The 19,637-nt window shown below is 44.1% G+C and overlaps 1 protein-coding gene across 1 annotated transcript in view; it reads left to right on the top strand.

The window, feature by feature from the left end:
• syt3 (synaptotagmin III) overlaps window positions 1–17,337 on the top strand; it is a 36,515-nt gene extending 19,178 nt beyond the window's left edge. The window contains exons 6-12 of the mRNA XM_063018998.1: window positions 4,857–4,983; window positions 6,043–6,261; window positions 8,546–8,666; window positions 9,016–9,187; window positions 13,074–13,203; window positions 14,049–14,142; window positions 14,839–17,337. Coding sequence (XP_062875068.1) covers window positions 4,857–4,983; window positions 6,043–6,261; window positions 8,546–8,666; window positions 9,016–9,187; window positions 13,074–13,203; window positions 14,049–14,135 — 856 coding nt within the window. The 3' untranslated portion in view covers window positions 14,136–14,142; window positions 14,839–17,337. The remainder of the gene's footprint in view (window positions 1–4,856; window positions 4,984–6,042; window positions 6,262–8,545; window positions 8,667–9,015; window positions 9,188–13,073; window positions 13,204–14,048; window positions 14,143–14,838) is intronic.
• The last annotated feature ends 2,300 nt before the right edge of the window (window positions 17,338–19,637 follow it).

Below are 19,637 nucleotides of genomic sequence, written 5' to 3'. Positions count from 1 at the left end.
GGGGGCTCAAAGTGCAGGTCACAAGCCTGGACACAATAATGAAGGTAGCATCAAGGGCATCCGGAGTAACAACTGTTCCAGATCAGGTATCCGGACCTGGATGATCCTCTGTGGCGACGCCTTAAATACCAAAGCAGCCGCATCAATAATTTCAGTCGCTTGTTTAACGATCACGGCTACACTTCTGTCATTTAGAAAGAAATAAAACACGCTGGCGAGGACGTTAGCTTTTTTTTTTTTAGCACTGTGCCCGCAGTTGTTTGGGCGTGGGTGGTACTCGAGGGTTAAGCGAGGAAGAAAAGAGACGAGCGGCGAGTCTCGCTAACCTCCTTTATTTCATCAGCTCCTCGACGAGAGCGTAAAAGTGCTGATGTCTGAGAAACGCGAGAGGCTCCATGAATTATATATGGCCGACCACTTTACGACGGGCTCGGGCCGCGAACACACAACAACGCGAAGCTGCGGCAGGATCGGAAAAAAAGGAGGCAAAAGTATCGGGACGCCCCTTTTAACTACCAGATTCGTGTGTTTCGGCCACAGCAGTTGCAAGCAGGTGTAATAAATCAATCATATAGCAGCGCCTCCAGCAACCAGCAGAGGTCGCAATCGCAGCAGTAAAAACAGCAGTAACGTGTCTGTGTAGGCGCCTGGACGGCCGCTAGCACAGCTGAGATATAAGTAAATGAGCGACCGTACAGGGCAGTGGACAGTCGTAGCTCAGCAGGTAAGTCGCTGGACTAGTAATCGGACGCTCACTGGTTCAAGTCCCACCATGTACACACTATATGAACAAAAGTATTGGGACATGCCTTCTAATTATATGAAGAAATAAAATGCTTCCAGCTTTGCAGCAACAGTTTAGGGAAGGCCCTTTTCCGAGCTCTATAAAGACATGAGAAAAGCTCCAGTGTCCAAACGCTGCCATATTTAGACTGGACGGGCACAAATTCCCACACATTCTCCTCTCAGTAGCACATCTGTTTTAGCCCAAAGCATCAAGTGATGAGAAATCAGCTCACGCTCAGGGCGTCTGAACACTTTTTGCCACACGGCGTTAGCGAGTCTCTGGCGGTGTCGAGTTGACGCCAGGGCGTCAGACTGAAGAGGTTTGGGAGTAGCAGGTCCGACCCTGTGGGACGCGGCGTTTGATTTATCGTCACACACACACACACACACACATGTGCGGCGGGGGACTTGCAACCAATTTTAGGCGCCGCCTACGAGCCGCTGAAGCGCCATTGTTGTTTTTGTGTGGGTCTGTCAGCGGCGTGTGATGCACGGCCTCCTGCGAGACGCCGCCTTTGTGCCGCGTGAATGGAGAGAGGGGGCGCCGCCACTCGCGCATTGATTAACGCGAGGAGTGGGAGAAACGCGACAGGACGCGTGAAAGGCCTGTCAGGCGGCTCGTTGGTCCATCGGTTAAATGAGAGGAACCGGGCATTTGTGATGACAGGTTTACTCGGAGCTGCGTCGTTTAGATGTAGCCGAGTCCTGTCAGAAATTATAGTTGCTGCGATGCGCCGCGTCGTAATTATGACTCGGTACATACACCGAGAGGTGAAGCCGCCAATTATATCAATTATTGATTTTATTTATTATTCACCATGAATGCAGCGCCCCGACCAGCCAGCAGAGGCCGCAATCACAGCAGTAATAACAGCAGTAACGTGTCTGTGTAGGCGCCTGGATGGCCGGTAGCACAGCTGAGACATAAATGGTAAATGAACACCGTACAGGGCAGTGGACAGTCGTAGCTCAGCAGGTAAGTCGCTGGACTAGTAATCGGATGCTTGCTGGTTCAAGTCCCACCATGTACACACTATATGGACAAAAGTATAGGGACACGCCCATAGGACAGAGCCTTGACGTCAGCCCCTCTCACCGTCTCTGTGCAGCGCCTCGAGCAGCAGTAATAACAACAGTAACATGTCTGTGTAGGCGCCTGGAGAGCTGGTAACACAGCAGGATGAAGCACTTTATAGATAAAAGTAAATGAACGATGCTATATTTTCAAAAGTATTTGGACGCCTGATTGTGAGCTTGATGGACGTCCAGTTACAGAAACACATGAGCTCTATGTGCAACTCATCTGAGAAGTCTGTGTGTGTGGGAATTTGTGCCCGTTTGGGTGCTCACGTCGGTCCAGAAAGCCTCAGTTGACGTTCCGGTTCATCTCCGAAGTCAGGGAGTTCCTTTAACTTGAGCTTTTCTTTATGCTGGAACAGGACAGGTCCTTTCCTAAACCATTGCTGCAAAGTTAAAAATCTATATTATTTTTATACAAATCAATCATTAGAACAGGGTGTCCCGAATACTTTTGCCCGTGTAGCCGTTCTGCTTTTAGTAAAAATGTAAACCAGCTGAGGAGCGGAGCGCTCGGGGCCCGATCGATTCCGGCTCTCGGCTTCGGGCTCCGAATAAATCTGGACGCTTAAATATTTAATGCGTACGCGTGCACGTGGCGTACGAGAACCCGCCCGCGGCACGGGGACGCCATCAATAATGTAAAGCTTATTACACGCGCTGGCGTGGTTCGTTTCGTGCCCACGGAAACGAAGATGCGTGAAGATTTCATTATGAGACGTGAAGCGATCGCTCCGGGCCCCGATCAGCGGGGTCACCGCTTTGTTAAAGTGATCGGACGGACGGCGGGATGGCACATGGGGCGTGGCGCATACGCACCCGCCTTCCTATCGCTTTAAGGAGCGTAGTTAGCATGGAGGGATTCATCAGACCTGGTTCTAATCCCTGTTGTTTCGTCATTCATTCACTGTCTGTTTTACCACCGCTTTATCCTGGTCAGGGTCTCTGTGGGTCCAATTCACTGGGTGAAAGGTAGGGAACACCCCGGACAGGTCGTCTGTTCATCACAATACACACACACACTCACACTCACACTCACACACCTAGTGTAATTTTTGGCAGCTCCAGTTATCCTGACTGCAAGTCTTTGGACTGTCGGAGGAAACCGGTGCACCCGGAGGAAACACACACACACACACAGGAATTGGATATGACTAAATTAGGGGAACATTTGGTTCCATTTATGACAGGACAGGTAGTTACTGCTTACACAAGATTCATCAGGTCTTTGGACTGTGGGAGGAAACTGGAGCTCCCGGAGGAAACCCACACAACATGCAAACTCCACATGAAAAAGACCTTGATTGCATCACCTGGGAATCGAACCCAGGACCTTCTTGCTATCCACCGAGTCACCGTGCCGCCCCCACTGCATTGCCCGATTGCGTCACACTTCCTCTCCCCGCTCTGATTGAGGAGAACGAAGCTAACCCACACCCCCTCCGACACATGGGTAGCAGCCGTAGGCATTTTTCACCTACACTTTGATGAGTGCAGTGCGGATCAGCGTTGTGTATGGAGATACACACCCTGACAGCACTCTTTTCTCATCTTTTCTCAGCACTCTTTTCAGGCGCCATCAATCAGCCAGCAGAGGTTGTAATTGCATTAGTTATGAGAGAGACCCCATCCGGCTTAGTCCCGCCCATATCTGAACAACAGGCCAATCGTTGTTCATGTGGCCGCTCAGCCCAGCCGGATGGCAGAGCTGAGATTCGATACGATGTACTCGAGATCCCAGCTCAGGTGTACCAGCGTGTGTTTTTACCGCTGCGCCTCCTTGGCTGCAGGACATCCTACAGGTCCTACAGGACGTCCAACCAGCTCACTCTCAGGCGCTCAGATGCTCAGGTGTACGAATACTTTTAGCGGTATAGTGTACCTAACAGAGGTACCATAAAACTAACGATATGTTCCGGAGAAACGACTCATGTAAAATTCAAGTATCCCATTAGCAAATGACTGGAGTTTTATTGCACCTCTACAGCCGTGATTCACCATTAAAACAGAATCAATCAGGAATTATAAATAATTCAAAACTTTAGTGTTCGAGAAACTAAAAAGAAAGAAAAACTGCGGCGGCGGCGACATGCAGCTGAATTAAAGAAATAAATAAATAAACTATAAATATTATAATGTATTAATACACAAATATGAAACGTCTCATGTCAAGAGTATCAGGACACCCCTCTTAATTATTTAGATACATCAGACACACCCAGTCCATCAGACGTGTACAATCACTTCCGTTACGTAATAATGTGCCTTCAAATATGTAGCATCAGTTTGGGGAAGGTCGTTTTCCTTTCCTCCCTTGATGTGACAAGTATGATGTGGAGAAGCTGAATGTGGAGCCCAGACCTTTAGTACTGTTGAAAACCGCTGGGATGATTCGGAACGCTGACTGTAAGCACGGCCTTCTTGTTCTACATAGGTGCCTGAACTCATAGGCATAAATTCCCACAGACACACTCCAAAATCTTGTGAAAAGCCTTGCTAAAAGAGTAAAGAGTCAGACTAATGTACTGTGTACCTGTCAGTCTAAGTAAAGTAGGTGTGGCCTGTGTAGTAGGTGTGGCCTGTGTATCTGTCAGTCTCATTAAAGTAGGCGTGGCCTGTGTAGTAGGTGTGGCCTGTGTACCTGTCAGTCTAATTAAAGAAGGTGTGGCCTGTGTACCTGTCAGTCTTATTAAAGTAGGTGTGGCCTGTGTTCCTGTCAGTCTAATTAAAGTAGGCGTGGCCTGTGTACCTGTCGGTCTAAGTAAAGTAGGTGTGGCCTCTGTACCTGTCAGTCTAAGCAAAGGAGGTGTGGCCTGTGTACCTGTCAGTCTAAGTAAAGTAGGCGTGGCCTGTGTACCTGTCAGTCTCAATAAAGTAGGTGTGGCCTGTGTACCTGCCAGTCTAATTAAATGTATATATGACTGTATTGGTGCTGTACTGCTTCACTTGTTCTGGTTTGAACCTCAGCCATGGTTCTGTTCTCTCTCCTGCAGCACCGAGCAGCTGGTGGTGAAGATCCTGAAAGCTCTGGACCTGCCGGCCAAGGACGCCAACGGCTTCTCAGACCCGTACGTCAAGATCTACCTGCTGCCCGACAGGAAGAAGAAATTTCAAACCAAGGTGCCGCCTCTCACCTCCTAAATCTTTGGGACACCTGAGTGTGAGCTTGTTTGAACATCCTGTTCCAGACCACAGGCTCTTGTATTTAATCGCTTCTTCTTTTCTTCATAGCTTTAATTAATATTAGCCTCTCTTCTAGGAAGCCTTTCTACAGGAGTTTGGAGTGTGTCTGTGGGGATTTGTGCCTATTCGGTTAATAGACTGGTTTAAGATCAGGGCTCTGTGTAGGTGACTAGTCAAACTGCATCTTTATAGAGCTCGCTTTGTGCTCAGGGTCTTTATCATCAGGCTTGAAGAGTAAGCAGACTTCCCCAAACTGTTTGGAGTGTGTCTGTGGGGATTTATGCCCATTCGGTTAATAGACTGGGTTGAGAACAGAGCTCTGTTCAGCCGACTAGCCAGACCTTGTCTGTATACAGCTCGCTTTGTGCTCAGGATCTTCATCATCATGATTTAATCATAAGTGGGGCGTCCACATACTTTTGACCTGACCGTGTATCGTACTGTGCCCTTGGGATTCATTACGCTGCAGCTGTGCCGAGTTCCTGCGCCGCTTTTTTTCCTCGGCCAGATTCTGCTCGCTGCCCCAGTTAGTATAAAACTCCCCGAGGGTATACAAGCACAAACTGAGAGTGCTCGCCGTCTGAGGCCGTGCCTGCATTCAGTTTCAAACGGGAGCAGCAGACGAGCGCAGCCGAAACACCGCGACCTGCTTTTAAATTTAGGAAACGGTGCAGCCGAACAGCGCCGGTCATTCGGGACGACATGGACTAAAGTATAGGGACACACCTTCTAATTCTTTAAGCTCTGGGATGAACCGGAACACCGACATCAGTGCCCACAAGTGCTGTCATATTTCGACTGTATTGGCACAAATTCCCACAGACGTACTTCAAAGTCTTGAGTGCGAGAAGGCCTCTCATTTACTCATGTGGCAGTCAGTAATTAGGAGGGGTGTCCACATACTTTTGGCCACATAGTGCACCATAATGTGCCAGCCATACAAATGAATGGGCACAAATTCCCACAGACGTACTCCAAAGTCTTGTTTTCGTGCAGGTACACAGGAAGACCCTGAACCCGGTGTTTAACGAGACCTTCCAGTTCGGGGTTCCGCTGGCTGAGCTGCACTCACGTAAACTTCACTTCTCCATCTACGACTTCGACCGCTTCTCCAGGCACGACCTGATCGGTCAGGTGGTGGTGGACAACCTGCTGGACTTCAGCGAGGGCAGCGGGGAGAAGCCCATCTGGAGGGACATCGTCGAGGGGACGGCGGTAAGACGGGCGGGGACACGCGTTCAGGGTTGAATAGGGAATTTTAGTTGAGCTTCTGTGACTCCTAGAAATGAACCCAGAAATAATAATAATAATAATAATAATAAAAATTATAATTATAATAAAAATAATAATAACAGAAATAAAAATTATAAGAAAAAAAATAAAATAATAATAATAATAAAATAATAACAGTAATAATAATAATAACAGTAATAATAATAAAAAAATAATAATAAAGAATAATAATAATAATAACAGAAATATAATTAAAAAAAAAAAAATAATAATAATAATAACAGTAATAATAATAATAACAGTAATAATAATAATAGTAACAGAAATAATAATAAAAACAATAATAATAAAAATAATAGTAATAATAATAACAGTAATAAAATAATAATAATAATAATAATAATAACAGTAATAATACTAATAACAATAATAATAATAATAATAACAGTAATAATGAATAGCAAATCAAACCTCATAATCTGAAGGCCATTTTCTCAGTCCTGGTCAGTAGCCACAAATGGATGTGAAGCCTGGACACTGAAGAAAGAACAAGCGCATCAGAAAGCACAAAAATCTTCCAGAGGAAGATGATCACCACTGAGCGAGTGTACGAGACGGCCAGAACAGAAGAGCACAGCAAGTTACTTTACCTTGGGCGTGATGAGGCGCTCACATGGGAACCTTGAAGGCCGGAGTTGTGGGAGGACTCAGACTTGTTGATCGCATTACCAGGGGCAACAGAGCAACCATCACAAAGCCACGACGGCGCAGCAGTGTGACGTGTCAGGATTCGTTCATCTACGATCTGTCATCTGCTAAACGTTTCGCCTCAGCGTTTTCTCTCCGCCGCCCAAAAGTACGTAAACACCGTTCCTCGCCGTGCCGTCGGCAGTCCCCCCCGCGCTCCGCTGCTCCTCTAACACACCTGACTCAGCCGGCGGAGGGACCGATAATTAGCCGAGCTGAGTCAGCGGCGTTCCGGAGCGAGGAGAACGCTAAACTCTTCAGAGCGCGCGGGGCTTGGCTAATAAGCTCGGCAGCAGCTGCTGTACGGAATAAATAAATAATAAATAAATAAAAGGAAGCAAAGCAGGATGGCCGGCTCGCGGCGTTAAAGTCCAGCCGTAAAATATTCAAACGTTCTTACCATTCCAAAGTTTAGCACGGAGCTAACGCGGCTCCAACGCTGCTCTATCGCGGCTCCAACGCTGCTGAACTCGCTGATTAGATCCGTACGTTACGTCCCTCCGATTCTTCACTCGCTTCCTGAGGCAAACTTTATTACACTTCTGGTGATTTGGATATGACCCCCCCCCCCCCCCCCCCCCCAACACACACAAATACACACACACACCCACCTCCTTCCCTAAACTGTTTAATATACTTCGTTTTTTCAGCCTCCACGTCCCAATATAGCAGAGCAACTTTTTCAGTAGGTGAATGAAACGCTGGCACATTAAAATATATTCTTCTCCTGGAACTCCAGTTCATCTCTCCTCACAAATACATGCCAGTAGGTGGGTTGGTGGTGGGTTATTCTTAATTAAGCTGCCCTAGGTGTGTGTGAGCAGAATGAGAGTCCGTATTAAATAAGAAGCTAACAGTAAACTGTTCTGCTGCAATAAACTGATGTGGCACGGCGGTGCTGTGGGTGCCGCTGTCGCCTCACAGCAAAAAGGGAATGGGTTCAATTCCCTTTTCCTATTATTCTGTTCCATTATTACTACTATTATATTACTATTATTCATATTAATAATATTATAAGTAATAATAATTATTGTTATTAATTATTATTATTATTATTACTATTATTATCATTATTATTATTATTATTTTTTATTATTATTATTATTAATTATATTATTAGTTATTTATTATTACTATTATTATTTATTATTATTATTATTACTATTATTATTTATTATTATTACTATTATTATTAATTATTATTATTATTGTTATTTATTATTATTATTATTATTTATTATTATTATCATTGTTATTATTATTATTATTATTATTATTATTATTATGATATGATTAATTATTATTATTATTATTAATTATTAATTATTATTATAAATATTATTATTATTATTATTATTATTTATATTATCTTTGCACTTTTTCCCTTCCAAAAAATGTCTAACTTAACAGTTTTCTCTGTCCGTAATTGTCCTGCTTTTTGGCCCTAATGCCTCTGTGTGTGTGTGTGTGTGTGTGTGTGTGTGTGTGTGTGTGTGTGTGTGTGTGTGTGTGTGAGCAGGAGAAAGCCGACCTCGGTGAGCTGAATTTCTCACTGTGTTATTTACCGACGGCTGGCAGACTGACCGTCACCATCATCAAGGCCACCAACCTTAAAGCCATGGACCTGACGGGCTTCTCAGGTACCACACAGACGCACACACACAGACACACTCACACACACACACTCACAGACACGCACACACACACACACACTCACAGACACGCACACACACACACACACACTCACAGATGCACACACACACACACACACACGATAATGAATCCACGGCCTCATTACCTTCTCATCATTAAGATCCAGACACGGTGCAGCCGTACATCATCACTGATTTTAATTAATCTCACACACACACACACACACACACTCACACACACCGCTGAAGGTCAGAGAGAAGAATCATTCTGTATATTTTCCCTGACAGAGTGGGTGTAGAACTCATGCTGTACTGTACGCTCTTTGTCGTACCTCAGACCCGTACGTGAAGGCGTCTCTGGTGTGTGACGGGCGGCGGCTGAAGAAGAGGAAGACGTCCATAAAGAAGAACACGCTGAACCCCACCTACAACGAGGCGCTGGTGTTCGACATCCCTAACGAGAACATCGAGAGCGTCGCGCTCATCATCGCCGTCATGGACTACGACTGGTAACGCCACCAACCCACAACCCAACCTTCTACATCATACTGGTTCTAAATACTGGTCTTTGTTCTTAGTGTGAGTGGTACTGGAAATGGGCCAGTACCTACTGTAGGTTGTTTTTGGGGGTCTGATGTCCTTCTCTTGGGGTCTGATGTTCTCCTGTTTGGGGTCCGATGTCCTTTTTTGGGGGGTCTGATTGTTGTTCTCCTTTTTGGGGTCTGATGCCCTCTTATTGGGGTCTGGTGTTCTCCTTTTTAAGGTCTGATGTTCTCCTTTTTGGGGTCTGATGCCCTGCCTTTTGGGGTCCTATGTCCTCCTTTTTGGAGCTTGATGTTCTCCTGTTTGGGGTCTGATGTCCTCCCTTTTGGGGTCTGATGCCCTCTTATTGGGGTCTGATGTTCTCCTTTTTGGGGGTGATGTTCCTTATTTTGGGGTCTGATGTTCTTATTGGGGTCTGATGTTCTCCTGTTTGGGGTCTGATGTTCTCCTGTTTGGGGTCTGATGCCCCTTTTTGGGTTCTGATGGTTTGTTGTTATTTTTTCGGGGTTGTTAGATATTGGCGGTGGTACCTCGATGCCCGGTTGAGATTCCTCTCACGTCCGTGTGTTTGTTCCTGCTCTGTTGAACATGCCACCTCGTGCCCTGGCAGCTCCTGGGCGCCCCGCTGAACGTTCACACAGCTCATGAATAAACATGACTGGTGCTAACGCTAATGCTCGTTATGTCTGCACTGAGACGCCTCGTAACCCGGGCATCACTTCCTCTCCACGGGGGTCGTCGTTGGGTATATAAACCATACGGCCAAAAGTATGTGGACGCCCGACCTCGACCTCCCAGACATCCCTGTTCCAAAAACAAAGTGCATTAATAAATATAACAGCCTAAACCTTTTTAGGAAAGCGTTCAATATTTTGAAGTGTGTCTGTGGGGATTTGTGCCTGTTCAGACAAGGACATTTGAGAAGGCTTGGCTCACAGGTAACGTTCCAATGCATCCCTGAAGTGCTTAACAAAGGCAGTACCGCGAGTCCTAATGACCGTACAGTATATAAACTACATTACCCAGAATGCACTGCAGGACAATCAGCTTTTTGACTGTAACTGCAGGTATCTCTGTACTACAATACAAACAACATGGACACGCTGGATTATCATCGCCACTCTGCTTCCTTCATTAAAACTCTGGACGCTTGTTGTGTCACTAAAAAGAAAAATAACAGAAATAAACGGATTTCTTGGCTCAGCGACGCCGCTCGTATTTACCAGCAGTATGTTCATTACTGAGATGCAGATGGCGCCGAAGCAAACTGGACGTTTTTCCGTCCGCCTGTAAAAACAAATAAAAAATTCTGTCCTCAGACAGACGAGCACTGACAGCTGGCAGATCCGGGCGTGTTAGCAAGCTAATTAAAGCTAATACAATAATCTCACATTTTTATTTGGCATAATGAATAAATAAGCAAGTCAGATCAGATTCGGAGCTTTAACGGCTCGACTCTCCGCACCGGCGCTTCATTTATTTATTTAATTATTCTTTTTTCAATTTATTTTATTTATTTGTTGAATTTAATAATTTACTTTTTTGGTTTATTTCTTTTATTTTGCTTTATTAATTAATTAATTTTTTTATTTAGTTATTTATTTGTTGTATTTATGTATTTATTATTACTTATTTGTTTTATTTATTTGTTTGTTTATCCTTTCTTTCTTTCTTTCTTTATTATATATATATTTATTTTTATATATATTCACTTATTTATTAATGTATTTATTTATTTGTTTTATTTATTTATTTATTATTTGTATTTATTTATTATTTAACTATTTACTTATTTGTTTTATTTCTTCATTCATTCATTTATTAATTTATCTAATTTATTTATTTTTTATTTATTTATTCTTTTATTTCTTTATTTTATATATTCACTTATTTATCCTATTCTTTCTTTATTTCTTTATTTTATATATTAGTTGTATTTATTTATTATTTAATAATGTACTTATTTGTTTTATTTCTTTATTCATTTATTTATTTACTTATAATCTAATTTACTTTTTTATTTTTTATTTTTTATTTATTATTTTATTTATTTATTCATTCATTTACTTATTTTGTTTGTTTATTTATTATTTATTTTATTCATTTATTTATTTATTGTATTTATTTATTATTTATTAATTTACATATTTATATATTTATTTATTTACTTATTATGATGGACGACGCACTAAACTTGGGGCACATTAGATTTTTTGATGCCCTTAAGGAGCCACAAATTCTTACATTTGTAGCCTAGTGGTTAAGATACTGGACTTGTAAGCATAAGGTTGCTGGTTCGAACCCCACCACTGCCAGTTTGCCACTAAGCAAGGCCCTTAATCCTCAATTGCTTAGACTGTATAGTGTCACAGTACTGTAAGTCGCTTTAGATAAATGCTGCTAAATACTGTAAATGTAAATATATGGACGCCATAGACAAGCATATCAACCACTAACAGCGACTCTATTGTTTGAACGAACGCGGCTGCTAGCTGGCGTTGCATAACTGAACGTGAGTGAATAATCGGAGCACGTACTTCACCGCCTATAAAATTCATTATTTAATAAATAAGAGCCGGTCCGGGTGAATGTGTGTACGCTCCGCTCGGCTCTCAGCGGCGTGTTTGTTCAGAGCCTCTGTAATTCAGCCGCCCTCGTTAGCATGCGCGTCTCTTTGATGAGACGCTCTCGAGTCTGAAGCGAGGCCCGAGTCTGAGTCAGAGCCGGCGAGTCGAGAGATACGAGAGGAGAGAAAAAGAGAAGAGGCTATGACGACGGTAACGATGAACACGTCTGAGGATCAGATCAGATCCGGGGGCTTTAAAAGGGAAGATCTCGGGGACCAAATTCCCACAGACGTACTCCGAACTCCTGCGAGAAGCCTTCTCAGAGGAGTGGCTGTCGTTATAGGACAGTGGTAGCCGAGTGGGTGGGGCTTTGGGCTATCAGTCTGAAGATTGTCGGTTCGAATCCCGGTTCTGAATTAGATAACTCCAGTTTTCTTTCTTTTACACTTCAAAATGATTCCAGTCATTTCATTGGCTGTAATTTATAGGGCGGAGGGGTCTAATTGGTTGGGCGAAAGGCAGGAAACTCCCCGGACAGGTCCCACACACACACACACACACACACACACACACACACATACACACACACACACTTAGGACAATTTCTAGTAACTATTACCAATCAGCCTGACTGCACGTCTTTGGACTTGTGGGAGGAAACTGGAACATCCGGAGGAAACCCACATGGGCACAGAGACAAATCATAAACCTCACACAGACAGGGCATCAGAGCTACCCACCGTGCCACCGTCCCGCCCCCCGGCTAAATCCAGTCCTTCATTAATAGTCTGCTCTGGATAAATTGAATCTCTTTGTAATTAGTGTGCCGTGTTCACGCCCTCCGTCCGCTCCGTCCTTCACGTTGTGTTCTCACACTAATCACACAGCTGGGCGGAAATACTCGTCTGGGTTTGATTGTGTCCCAGACCCTCGTCTGTCTCCTTCTGTTGGTTTAATTCAGTAAACGGGAGCCACCGTCCTCCCTGCGCTCTTTGTTTATCTGTGTAATTAATGTGCAGTGTTTGTGTAATTACAGTGTGGAACGTAAAGTCTCGCTCTCTCTTTTCTTTCTTTTATTTATTTATTTATTTTTGTTTGTTTTCCTTTATAATAAGGTGTGTAAATGTCTGCACACACACACCACACACACGTTATATTTAAAGCTACAGTATTAGATCTGGGGTATTAGTGCCCCCTCTGGTCAGAACCTAGTACTGCAAGTGAATCCCACACAGACCTTCATTGACGTTGCTCACTTTCTCTCTTTCTTCACTTTCTTTCTCAGCATCGGTCACAACGAGGTGATCGGCATGTGCCGCGTGGGCAGCGACACAGACGGTCCGGGAAGAGAGCACTGGACAGCCATGCTGGCCAACCCTCGCAAACCCATCGAGCACTGGCACCAGCTGATGGAGGTACACCAGCTTTCGGGTTCACATCGGAATGATTTCTGAGCGATTTTACTTTTGGCAAATGTGTCAGGGTGACACCGGTTTTTAAAAGAGTTGGGACGGTAGCAGACAGCAGTTAATTAATTAATTAATTTATTTATTTATTTATTTATTTATTTTATTTGTTTATTTATTCATGTATGTATTTATTTTATTTGTTTATTTATTTATTTATTCATTTATGTATTTATTTATGTATTCATTTATGTATTTATTTTATTTGTTTAATTATTTGTTGTATTTTTTTTATTTACTTATTGGTTGTATTTACAGTATTTATTTATTAATTTATGTATTTATTTTATTTACTTATTTATTCAATGTATTTCTTTCTTTATTATTTACTTATTTGTTTTATTTATATATTTATTTATTTGGTTGTATTTATTTATTATTAATTAAATTATTTATTTATTTATTTTATGTATTTGTTGTATTTATTTATTTATTTATTTATTCATGCATTTATTTATTTGTTGTATTTATTTATTAATTTAAGTATGTTTCACTCATTTATGTATTTTTTTTTTTGTTTATTTATTTATTATCTGCATGATTAAATAGTCCAACAGTTTAAAAACAGCGTCTCAATGCATGATTGCCAAGAATTTATATATTTCACCATCTACAGTCCATAATATTATTAAAAGATCATTGCTGTCTTTTTAAGTAGGAGAATTTTAAGGGATCTAAGAATTTAGACATGCCCTCTTCTCAGGAGTGTAGGATGATGGGAAATGCATCTGTGTAGAGAGATCAGCAGGTTTTCAGACCTCATGTGTTGTGACTCTCTGTGTTCTCTTCACCAGGAGAAATCCATCAACACGTTCGTAACGAAGAGTCCAGCACCGGCGTCCAAACCGCACATTGTGGTGGACAGTCCTCACTCCGACTGAAACACAGGTACAGACACCATCAGCCCCACATCAACACCATTCACTGTCTGTTTTACCTCTGCTTCATCCTGGTCAGGGTCTCGGTGGGTCTCATTCACCAGGCGAAAGGTGGGAAACACCCCAAACATGTCACCAGTCCATCACTAAGCACACACACACACACACTCTAATTTATAGTATCTCCAGTTGACCTGACTGCATATGTTAGGACTGTCGGAGGAAACCGGAGCACCCGGAGGAAACCCACACAGACATGAGGAAAACATGCAAACTCCACATAGAACCCAGTTCCTTCCTGCTGTGAGGAGATGGCACTACCCACATTTAGTGGTGCAGAAAGAACCGGATGCTTGATTTACACAAACTGGCCAAAGGTATGTGGACACCGATCGAAGAATAGAGTTTTAGCCTCATCAGAATCAAGAGGCCCGGCTTTATTTGTTAGGTGGGGTCAGAGCACAGGGTCAGTTATTGTACAGCACCCCTGGAGCTGACAGGGTTAGGGGCCTTGCTCAGGGGCCCAACAGTGATGTGATTTGAACCATCAATCTTCCGATTGATAGCTCAAAGCTCTACACACTAGACTACCGTGTCCGCACTTTGTCTTCCAACCAGCCAGTCGAAGATGCTGTTGCTCTCGTTCACACACACACACACACACACACACACTTTATTAATTTGCCTCTGTGTTTTTTTATTGCAGGTCTACAATCTACAAGGTGATCGCTCCAGGCGTCCCACATCCCCCCTCATCTGTGAATAAATCGGACCAACGGAACCCACCACTCCTGAAAAACAGACCCAACACACACACACACACACACACACACACACGCAGCTATTACCGCTTTCCTCTCCGACGGCATGGTACCACATCAAAAGCGCAGGATCTCGGGATTATTCAGGGGAAATCTCACGCACATTCCCAAAATCTAGAATGTTTATTTAGTTACATAAAATAAAACTGAGCCTGAACATTAAAAAAGAAGAAAAAAAAAAAAAGAAGATTTTTAAGACGTACGTGGTGTATCAGGATGTGGACGAGCGTGTGCTGTATTATTATTATTTATTTTTTACCTGAATGTCAAGCTGAGGGCCTCGGAGTTAAAAAAAACAAACAAACAAACAAACGGGCGAGTCTTCGAGGAGGAACTTGAGGACGGAGCCTCGGGCTGAGCATGCTGCGCATCCTGGAAACGCGTCCCCCACCTCGACGTGCTTTTATTTTTTATATATTTGCTCATCCGTTTTGTTCGAAACACGGCCGTTTTCACGATGAGTGCAGGACAATTTTGGATGGATCGGACTCCTCTGAGGATGGAGAAGATGGGAAAGCGGCACCTTCAGCGAAAAGGATTCTGCCATAGTCTTTTATTTTTCTAGCATCCGAACCGCCGGTTTGTTTCCTCACCTCCCTCGAGAGGACGTCTGTTCCCTCTCGCCGCCGTGTTCTCGTCCGTTAAAGTGTTCCGCGCGTCCGGTCGTCGCGTTTTGTACGGTTCGGTTGTTCGTACGTGTGTGTATTGCGTTGCTCGTATGCCTGTGCGTCTGTGTCCCGTCACCGTGGTCCCGTGTATCACGTCACGTGTCCTGCTGCCCGAACCCCACCCGGCGGATCCATGTTAGAACGAGAGCTCCTGTCCTGTCCCGTCCTGTCCCGTCCTGTCCCGTCCTGTCCTGTCCCGTTCGTGTCCTAGAAGAACAGCTCGGTGTTCTCACGGTGTTCTAAGCTGGTGGCCACAAACGCTGCGGAGGGTGTGTTTTGATTTTATTATGATTATTTTATCCTTTACGCCGATTTTCTTTAACCCTGAATGTTACAGCGAGCGGAGGCAGAGATAAATAAACCACATCTGACTTTACCGCTATAGGACCAAAAGTATTCGGACACCTGACCTGAGAAGGCATCTCACACTGAATACTTCGAAGTCTGTCTGTGGGAATTTGTGCCCGTTCAGGCAAAATATGACAGCATTTGTATGGCAGGGCGCTGATGTTGACGTTCCGGTTCATTACAGAACAGTTCAGCCTGGTGGTTAAGGTACTGGACTAGTAATCTAAAGGTTGCTGGTTCAAGCATCACCACTGCCTGTTGGGCTCTTGAGTGAGGCCCTTAACCCTTAATTGCTTATACAATATACTGTCACAGTACTGTAAGTCACATTGGATAAAGGCGTCTGCTAAACGTAACTGTTGAGTGGGGCTGAGGTCAGGGGTCTGTGCATGCTGGAACAGGAAAGGTCCCTCCCTAAACTGTTTCTGCACACTTAGAAGCATACTTTCCACCATATAGCTGATTTATGACACCTGTTAGCGACTGTTGTGGCTCAAACACGTGAATTCAGACGTTAAAATAGAAAAGAAGAGGCGTCCCAATACTTTTGTCAAATTCTACCATTTTTTTTATTTATTTAAGGTGAAGGTGGCCACCCAAGGACTGTTGGGCCCTTGATAAAGGCCCTTAACCCTCTAATGCTTAGACAGTATACTGTCAAATTATTGTAAGTCACATTGGATAAAGGCGTCTGCTAAATGTAAATGTTGAGCAGGGCTGTGGTCAGGGGTCTGTGCATGCTGGAACAGGAAAGGTCCCTCCCTAAACTGTTGCTGCACCTGTTAGTGACTGTTGTGGCTCAAACACGTGATTTCAGACGTTAGAACAGGGCGTCCCAATACTTTTGTCAATTTCTACAATTGATTTTTTGATTTAAGAGAAAATTGATTGTCGTATCCTAACAAAATCCTGAAGGTGGTGGGGTCAGAGCCCGTCCGTCTCTCCGGCTTTCACGACCTCACGTCTGAGGTCCGCCTCCCGTCTCTGCCTCCGTCCGCGCCCCTCGTCTCACCCCTGTCGGTGTCCGTGTAGCCCCGGGTGACCGTGGGGGAACGGTGATGTCTGCATGCCTATATTAACATGGATGATGTCAAACTTGATGCATTGAGAATTTTTTTAATAAGTCAAAAATGCTCGAGAAGCCAAAAAAGAGAAAAAAATAAAGCAGAGGAGAGTGACGGGGCGACGCTGCGCCTCTCGCTGGAATCCGTGCTTCTGTTCGTCCGTCGGCTCTTTACGTTCGAGATGTTTTACTTTTTTATGAGTTTAGATCCAGATGAAGAGATCTGAAGAGCGATGCGAGAATACAAAACACTCCCGTGATCTGAGTGATGATGAAGGTGGTCGAAATAAAAGATATGTACCAAACCCTAAGTGTTGCTCCCTCTGTGTCTTCTCCTGCTGTGGAATTATTTAGTATCTTCATCAATTCTTCATGCCAGAGCAGAGTTCCTGATACGAGCGCTGGAAAGTGTGGTGGTGGGTGCACAGATCTTGAACCAGAGGTAATAAACATGAGCGCAAAGGTTGTTGTTGCCCGTACAAGCCAACAAGCTTTAACAGAGACGAGGCTGGATCGGCAGAAGCTTGATATCAAAGGCAAACAGTCACCTTAAAATGTTTATATATATTTATTTACCCCAGTTTATCGTAGTCAGTCTGTCTCCCCCTGCTGGTGGATCCCTGATTGCAGTCGAGGTGGGTATATTGCTGCTCACGCCTCCTCCGACCCGCGCGCAGCCCTTAGCGGAACCCTTTTCCACCCATGCGCTCTGCACAGGCGCCTCTATCCACCAATCAAGGTCCTTACACAGCGTTTAAAGACCCCGCCCACATAGTCCGGTCATCCCTCCCTACAGCCGACAGAGTTTCAAATCCAGAAGTTCAACACTGACGAGCCAAAACATTAGAAACCCCCCCCCCCCCCCCCCCCCCAAAACGTGCATGACAATTTTGAGGAAACATTCCTCCATGGATTCTTCCATCCTGCCCAGTGTTTCCTGGTGAAACCGGACCCACCGTGACCCTGACCAGGATATTAAACTGTTTCCGGCCGATCAGAATGCATGGACGGGCGAACTGTTTGATAAACAGACAATAACAGGTGATCAGAAAAGGGATGTGAGAGGGGCGTCACTTCTCTCAGTGGTTTAATTCACATCACACACACACACACACACACACACACACATTAACACGCATGCATAAACACACACAATATACACACACATACAAGCACACACACACACATAAATGCGCATACAAATACAGATAACCCACACACACACATACACACACACACACACACTTGTATTTACGTGTGCACATACATGGAGTTGGGTCGGGTCTGCTACAGTCTCCATGGCAACACTCCCAGAGTGCAAAAAAAAATCATTTAGTCATAAAGCTATTGCGCTCCGGTTCAGTGAACCGAGAGAAAGAGAGAGATATAACAGGAAAGAGAGAGAGAGAGAGAGAGAGAGAGAGAGAGAGAGAGAGAGAGAGTGTGAGAAATGGTGAGTGAGAGCAGGTGAGACAGTGTGAGAGAATAAGAGTGTGTAAGAGTGTGTGAGAAAGAATGAGAGTGTGTGAGAGAGAATGAGAGTGTGTAAGAGTGTGTGACAGGGAATAAGAGAGTGTGAGAGTGAATGAAAGTGTATGAGAGGGTGAGTAAAAGCATGTGAGTGTGTGAGAGAGAGAATGAGAGTGTGTAGGAGTATGTGAGAGAATGAGAGCGTATGAGAAAGAATGTGAGTGTGTAAGAGTGTGTGTGAGAGAATGAGAGTATGTGAGAGAGAATGAGAATGTGTAATAGTGTGTGAGAGAGAATGCGAGTGTGTGAAAGAGAATGAGAGAGTGTGTGAGAGTGCAAGCGAGAGCGGGTGAGTATGTGTGAGAGAGAATGACTGTGTACTAGTGTGTGAGAGAGAATGAGAGTGTGTAAGATTGTGTTAGAGAGAATGAAAGAGTGTGTGAGCGAGAATAAAAGAGTGTGTGAGAGAGAATAAAAGAGTGTGTGAGCGAGAATAAAAGAGTGTGTGAGAGAGAATAAAAGTGTGTGAGAGTGCAAGCGAGAGCGGGTGAGTATGTGTGAGAGAGAATGAGTGTGTACTAGTGTGTGAGAGAGAATGAGAGTGTGTAAGATTGTGTTAGAGAGAATGAAAGAGTGTGAGAGAGAATAAGAGTGTGAGAGAGAATGAGAGTGTATGAGAGGGCGAGGAAGAATGAGTGAGTGAGAAAGTGAGTGAAAGAGAATGAGAGTGCGTAAAATGGTGAGCGAGAGAGAGTGTGTGAGATTGAGTACGAAGGTGAGCAAGAGCAGGTAAAAGTGTGTGAGAGAATGAGAGTGTGTGAGAGACAGGTGAGAATGTGTGAGACTGAGCAAGAGTGTGTGAGAGTGCAAGCAAGAGCGGGTGAGTATGTGTGAGAGAAAATGAGAGTGTATGAGAGTGTGTAAGATTGTGTGAGAATTAGAGTGAATGAGAGTGTGTGAGGTCAATGACTGAATGTTAATATTCAGAACGCTTCATGTGTCCCGGTGCTGGAGATGTTTTCATTTAGGAACCGGTTCCTTTGTTCTATCCCACCACCACCACGCCCCTCTCTCTCTCTCTCTCTCTCTCTCTCTCTCTCTCTCTCTCTCTCTCTCTCACTCTCTCTCTCTCTCT

This window comes from Trichomycterus rosablanca, chromosome 22 (genome assembly GCF_030014385.1).
Source record: "Trichomycterus rosablanca isolate fTriRos1 chromosome 22, fTriRos1.hap1, whole genome shotgun sequence".
Lineage (NCBI taxonomy): Eukaryota > Metazoa > Chordata > Actinopteri > Siluriformes > Trichomycteridae > Trichomycterus > Trichomycterus rosablanca.
Note: the sequence above shows the minus strand (reverse complement) of the source record. Positions and strands in the feature narration are given on the sequence as shown.